This window comes from Centruroides vittatus, unplaced genomic scaffold, assembly GCF_030686945.1.
Source record: "Centruroides vittatus isolate TY-2023 unplaced genomic scaffold, ASM3068694v2 contig_93, whole genome shotgun sequence".
NCBI classification, from domain to species: domain Eukaryota; kingdom Metazoa; phylum Arthropoda; class Arachnida; order Scorpiones; family Buthidae; genus Centruroides; species Centruroides vittatus.
The window spans coordinates 720,342-728,013 of NW_027122616.1; the positions used below are offsets into that span (position 1 = coordinate 720,342).

Here is a 7,672-nt window from a genome sequence, read left to right on the forward strand (position 1 = left end):
TCGTGGAGTTTGACGGCTATCGAAAAGGTGAGTTGTTGCAAAATAGTCGCATCGGCCAGCTGAACGTTTTGTAAATCTAATTCCTAAAAAAATTAGTGAAAAATCTTATTAATTATTACAAATAATTCTCCTGATTATAAGATGCGCCATCTTTTATTTGTAAAATTTATTGCTCTATGGGCATTAAAGCGAGTGCAAGTAAAGAAAAACAGCAAAGCAAATTGTGTGTTACCAAGAGAACGAGGAACAGGTTTCTGTTTATTACTTATGTTGTTTGTTCCCTTTTCTTGGAAATTTTGAGAAAAATAAAACTATAGAATAACATGCGTAACATTGTAAGTAAAATTAGTAATAAATAAATTTTCTAAGAAAATCCATGTTTGTCTGCATCATGCTATGCTTATAATTTTAATTTCGAATTAAATTAGTTAATAATTATATAAAAAGAATAATTTTGGACAGTATCAAAACATTTTTCTACACCGAGACGATCCTCTAGTTATAACTTTGTCTATGACTGTATTTTAAACCACACTGCTACATTCCATTTTATTTAACGTATAACGAGTTCAACAACTTTGACAGTACAATAAACAAATGATGTACAGTACGTGCTATTTTACTCTTCAGTCAGGGAAAAGGGATGACATTGCATATAAAAAAAAATAAGTTATTCAGCATTCATAATTTATAACCATGAACAGAAAATAGCAACAATGGAGTCCTGCCATTGGCGCTGTGGCCGTAGCAGCATAATTTAGAACAAATCGTTTGGTCGCTCAGAAAATAGACAATTGTGCCCATATGGCCTCGCGCCATAGACGTCACGACAGGAATCATCAATGAAGTTGACTTGTTAATGAAAGTGTAAAATCAATGCGAGAAAGTTACTAAATATTTCGCTATTGGTTCTTTTCATTTTACTCTCGTGGACAACGTATACAGCCCTGATAATGTCATATTCTCTCATTCAGAGCTGCATTTATGTTTTCTAAGAAATGTAACCAATCTTTTCATTTTAAATAGCACGGAAAGTATCAAATTTTTATTTTTTTGACAGAACAGTAAAAAAAAACTTATAAACGCTTAAAAACGGAAAACTACCTACTAACCAAATAGATAAACTTATTCTTGCTATTGAGAGACTGTAACGCCATCTATCGTCAACCTGTTACTTTAAGTCTACTTGAGAGCATAGCTCAAGGACAAGTATATGTATTGAATCTGGAATAGGTGCTTCTTTGCCATTTTCGTCCGCGATACGAACCGTACCAAAATTTTTATAGCCTTGAAAAAGGAATCCTTGCTTTGCATTCTCTTGGTTATTTTCGATATACTAAACTGCATAACAATGAAAAGAATCATAAATATTAAACAATAACACGTGATATTAGGTGGCGCCATCTGTGGAGAAAGAAAGAAACTAAACAACCAACAGAAAGATTTTGGTTATTATATTTATAACATTTACTTACAAAGGCCAAATGGTTTTCAAATTAACGTCTCTTTAGTAAACAATTATTTGTTTTAGTGTAAATATATTATCTATACATGACTTTCTATTCCTAAAACCTGATTGTTCTTCCATAACCAACTAATTCTGCATTATTTTACTGTATATCTTATATAGGCATATCGTATTTAGTATAGTAACTCCTCTGCATTTTTTTGTATCATTTCTATTTCTCTTTTTCAAATATTGAAATAACTTTTGCTATTCTCCACAACAGAGTTATTGATAAATAGATGACCAGCGTGGCTCTGTTGTTATCAGGAAAAGTATGACGTAGAGGGGTAAACACTAATTTGGGATCGAGAGCCTATATTTTAAATTTAAAAATTTACAGCATTTCATTGTGACGATGCAACCAGAATTTTTGCTGGTATCACAGTAAAGGAATAGTCCATTATTTAAATTTTATTCTTGTAATAAGATAATATACACCAAATCCAGAAAACACATATTGATAATATTATTTTTTTAATGTATAATATTTATATAATTGACAAAATTTTATCTCATATTCGCACTTAAATTATGCAATAAAATTCAAAAATATAAAATATTCCAAATAACACTATAACGTATATATTTTTCTGTCTAATAAATATAATCAAATGTATTGTACTTATCCAGATTATTTGATGTATGCTTATAAAGATTGACGATAAAAACTACTTCATCGTTCCTAGCTATTGTGACGTTTGTCTTTTTTCTACACACATTCTTATACCTGATATTGGAGTCAGAATCGAATCAAAAGAAGTAACGATTTTATCCCGAGGATCCAAAGAGTAGACTTTAAAATTCCGAAGAACATTCGCCAAAACTGTTTTTATTTCAACCATAGCAAACTTTAATCCTGCAAATGTATCACTTTAGTAAAAATGTCCTGTTTTCTTTCACTTTAATAATTAGGCTGGTCACTCATCAATACAATTCCGTGGACCCGCAAAAAATGGCAGAAAAGCATACGGATGAATTTTCCTTAAGTTTTCAGGCAGGAAACAGTCAGGATCGAACACTTCTGGATTTTCGTAAACAGAAGGATTATGATGAATCGAATTGATACATACGACGTAAATCGAATTTGCAGGCAACGAGTAATTACCTATTTAAATGACACAGTGCCTCAAGTAAATAATAAATACAATGAATTTTGAAAAAGAAATTGTAAAATTATAAAAATTTGACCTATTTTCATTTCGTAAAAACTTATTCTACTAATGCAAGGAGCGGGAGGATAAATTCTCATTGACTCCTGAAAAGTCAGATATTGTGTATGTAACAAATCTTTGTGTATGTTTAAAGAAATTAAAAATTTACCTTTATTGCACATTCTAAGTATGTCATTTTGGTCAAGTCATTTATTGTAATATCCCTATTTATATCATTTTTGAAAATTTCTTGCAATTCCAAATACACTTTGTCTTGTATTTCGTAAAATCTTCCTAGGAAATAGAGAGTCCAAGACATTGCGTGGGCAGTTGTGTCGTGACCCTGATAGTAAAATACATTACAAGTTTTGCATAATAATAATAACAATATTAATATAATTTCTATTACTGTATTTTACCGTAAAGATTTCTATTCACAAAATTACAATTATTTAGGAATTTGTGCAAAAAGTTGTTTCTCAACCTTACCTTGTGGTGCCAGAAGCTTTTAGGGCAGTAATTGTTAGGATTGTTTCTTGTAAAAATAATGTAAGGTTTGTATTTAGACCAATTATAGTGTAGTATCCGATGATGTAATACACTGTAATTGTAGTGACAAGAAAATGCACAAAATTCTACCTTAGAGCCATTTTCTCTTTGCATGATCGACAATTTTATGTTTATTGAACTATATTTTTTTACTTATATTCGCACTGAAATCTATAACTTTTCTCGAGATTAAGGAAAAACTGACATGCCCTTCCTTAATCTCGAGAACGGTTTTAGGTACATGAAAATCGAAAACAGGTCTGGAAATCGTCCAGGCGGGAGGCTCGGATTAACGATAAAAGATCTTTCGTTCGCTATCGGAAGACACGTGATTTCAGTTCAAAAATGTTCTCCAGAATGGAGTAAGATAGATGAATGACATGAGTGTTGTTAACCGAAAAAATATGATGTACTGTACATGAGGAAGATGTCGCGCGATACTATATTTAGAGACTCTTTTATACTTGTGGATAATACTGTAGTTTTCCTAATTGGTTCCAGTACTGTTTTACATCTAGCAATTTTTTGCAGGTATTAATATGAACAGCTGAAGTGGCTTGCTTTTTATATGCAGGACGTTTGACGTAAGAAAAACTACGAGAAATTCTAGAAAATTCTGTAAAAATCCTTTCTGAACGAACTTCATTGCAATGTGTTGCATAGCTATGTATACCGAACTACAGAAATCTAATACAGTAAGTTATTAAAATGAACTTATTTAGAAAAATAATTACCTTATAGCACTTCGTTTAATATATATGCATTGTTTTTAAGTTTATGTAAATTTCTGAAAGTTTAAATGGCAAACGAAGTTTATTGCAAGAGTGGTTGTAATTGTGGGAATGGGACCTGATTTTGCGCTAACTTAAGGTAATTTTAACCTTTTTCTCCATCGCGATGGTTAAGAAAACATCGCACAGAAAACAAATTGAATGACACTGTTTTCATCAACAACTGCTAAATAATTATAACAAGCTAGTGTTAAATTATATTGTTTGTTTGTTTAGTTATGGCAACGCAGCACTTGGGCAATCTGCCTAGGGGGATGTCTCCCAGGAGATTTTATTAATGGAATCTGGCCCCTATTTAGGCATTACAGACGTGGAGAAAACCCAAAAAACTCCATGTAGCCAGCCTCTCCAAGTGAGGCGGAAACCCACCACCGAACTCCCAGTGTTCAGGAAACGAAAACCGCTTGGCCACTGGTGGGCCGTTAAATTATAACAATCTATTGTTAAAGGAGGGGAAAGTCAACCTTCGAACAAGTAAACAGAATGAGTCTTATAAATCTCGAACCCAATATGGTAATATCAGCTGCATTTAAACGATATCTTAGCGTCATCAACGACCTGACACCTACAACTTTGTCTCCAAATATCCGATTACTTGATGGGTTTTCCCAGACTAAGGGGAATAAAAGAAGCTAGAACTCGAGTCTCGGGGTGGCCATCCCCAGAGACTATACAGAGTGGACATCTCCAGACTCGCCATAGTCAGGGTTTACATGACCCAACGCGCCATAAAAAGTGGACAGATACCAGCCTCCCCATACAAGGCAGACAACTACTAGCCCAGGGATGGGGAACCTTTTTGTTCATCAAGGCCACATTAAAATACATCATCTCTTATAGAGGCCGCCTTGAAATTTTTTTATCATTTTATCACTAGGCTTAGGCCGCTAAGTAATTTGAAAGTTATATAATAAAAGAAAGACAGTCTATATATGCGTGTGTGTATTGTAAATTTATGTATAATAACTATAGAAAAAATAAAAGTCTTAAAAAATATATATCAACATTTACATCACAGGCCGCACAAGGCCACACTTGTTGGCCCAAAAGGCCGCATGCGGCCTTAAAGCCGCAGGTTCCCCATCCTTGTACTAGCCTCTCCATACAGAGCAGACTCCACCATAGAAGGTGACATAAGTCTCACCATATTCGAGAGGGACATCACCCCAACTCCAGCCTCGCGCGGAGTGCCTCGACATATTCCAAGGCGGACGTCCATACGACCATACTCAGTGGACTGTCTGCCAGAAGTGACTGACACAGTTTCTATCTGTCCCAGAGTCCAACTCCATACGAAGATCGACGACGACTCGATACTCCGAGAGGTCAACTAATTGGTTACGTACCAAATGTAAAAACTTATAGAATTGTAAACTCTCTCTCTCGATCTTCATAGCCCTAAGTAGACAGAAACGTAAAGATGGTATCGCGAGCCACATATCCAGTTGTTTTGTCGTGTAGCTTTAGTCGTGTAACTCGTGATTAGCTTGTAGTCTAATGTTTAGATATATATTAAAGTTGTTACATAGTTAAATTTGGCGTAGACTTCCATTAATCGGCCTTTGGACACCCTATCGACTTATTCATTGCATTCTCCACTCAACAATAAACTTAAGGATCCCCTATTTGCCCCTGATTTCTCACATAATTAAATGAAATATCTAATTACGTTTGCTATGGAATTTAAAATATTATACACATTAATTAATTATACCTACCCCAAAAATAATTCCTCCTAAGTCTCTTATTACATCTGTTTTGGAAAGTAGTCCTTGTTTGATATGAAGATCTAACAGTAAGTCTATTATATGAAGAAACCTCATATAATAGACTTCTGTTCCTCTTTTCCTCTTCATTATCCGCATCTTTGCTGAAGATGTGCTGATGCTTTATGGATTTCATTAACGTTTTTTTCCTTTTTTTAAATGCTTGTAATATTGATTATAACATAAATTTCTTATAAATATCAAAGTATAATTTGGGTTTACCTTTGCAAGAAACTGGTGAATGGTTTCTATGTCTCTGTTGAAATTTCTGTTTAGCGTTGTCATGGCAAATATAGGAAGAATCCAATACCAGTGTTTCACTAACCATTCGGAGAAACAGTTGAGAATTCTAAATTTGAATTCAAATACGAAAAATGAATACAGGCCCATACAAATTAGAGTTAAAATAATCTATGTGAAATTTTCAGTCCTGTTTGAAATTGAAAATTCGATTGATTCTTCTTCTATATACAGTATACATTACTTGTTCAATGGGAAAGTGTAAGTAAATTTGACTAAAAATATGGTTTATTTGGTAAAAAACGTGGAAATTTCGTTAATTAAACATTTATGTATTGTAAGTTTCTTTATACTACGATTCGATAAAAATAACTTTACTAGACTCTTTTATTATGTTTAAAATTTTTTATTCCCTTTAACCTGACCATTTCAAAAAGGAAATTTAAAATAGATTTATTAGACAGAAGACGAAAATTAATTACCAGAAATTTTCATGCATTTACTGAACTATTTTTTTCCAAAACGTTTTTCGTACCTTCAAGCCTCATTTTAGTTGTGTAATAAGTTGTGTAAATAGTTGTATTCTGCAACTGAAGAGTGCTTATGTGATTCTGTGTATCTCACTCCTTGACTTTTAACCACCAAAATGTAAGAGCATCGATGCTCCTAATACAGAAATCTTCCTATAAAATCTCCGAAAATTTTCGACAAAAGACACAAAAACGGCTAAGCTTCAAAAGGAGTGAAGAAAATCGTGCCCCCAAACGCACAAATAAACATACAGAAAACTCCCAAATTTTTTTGCATTTCTCGACCTGAATTCAAAACAGTATAAATCTGAGGTGAGTTTTTGATCGATCGCCATAATTTCCTTCTGTTATGTCAGGCGCATCCCATAAGTATAAAGGGACTAATAGATTTCCGTATAAAATCATCCACGTGGAAAAATTTTTCGTATCATATTTATTATTATTTGTTTTAAATCTTTAAAAACACAATAGTTTAGTTATTAATTAACAGAGGAAGCAATTTTATACAATTAGCGTAAAATTGATTATCCCAAAAACATAAAGCTTAAGTTGATATTAAGATAGCAGATGGCAACATTAACCCAGCAGAAACTACCAGAAATGACTGTAGTTTGTTAGAATCAATAATATTACAATGGGCCGAATCCCTTACGGACATAACAATATGAAAAACATAACAATTTGCTTATTCGTCCAAAACCCTTTTAGATGGTTAGATAATTAATGATGGCATTCTTGTTCATAAAGATGGAAATTACTTTTCAAGAGTAATTGCTAGAAAATAAAATCGGTTATTCACTGAAATCGGCAATTTTATTAAACTTGGAATTTAAATCGACAGGGCACCTTTTAAAGCTTAAAATAGGACAAAACGATCTATTGTTTGCCAGATTTCCAGTAACAAAACATTATTTTAAAGTTTAGCAGCCATGCCCGAATGTAATATTAGCAAATCAATTATTCGAAAAGTTGCGCAAACTCGTTGGCATCTGATATATGTCAAGAATGCCCATTCCATCACTTGCTCCATCACTAAAGCCCACTTACAAAAAAGAAACGTTTACTATGGGCGGAGGAAAAAATGAGCTGTACAGAGACATGGAAACAAATCGAGAGTGACTGGAAAAAAATTCAATCT

The 7,672-nt window shown here is 33.2% G+C and overlaps 1 protein-coding gene across 1 annotated transcript; it reads right to left on the reverse strand.

The window, feature by feature from the left end:
• Positions 1-2,158: 2,158 nt before the first annotated feature.
• On the reverse strand, positions 2,159-2,968 carry LOC136984827 (cytochrome P450 4C1-like). The gene is made up of 3 exons (XM_067281969.1): positions 2,828-2,968; positions 2,429-2,612; positions 2,159-2,377 (listed from the first exon to the last, which is right to left on the reverse strand). Exons 1-3 carry the CDS (start codon positions 2,838-2,840, stop codon positions 2,194-2,196), a joined length of 381 nt encoding a protein of 126 aa, XP_067138070.1. The 5' UTR covers positions 2,841-2,968; the 3' UTR covers positions 2,159-2,193.
• Between the last annotated feature and the right edge of the window lie 4,704 nt (positions 2,969-7,672).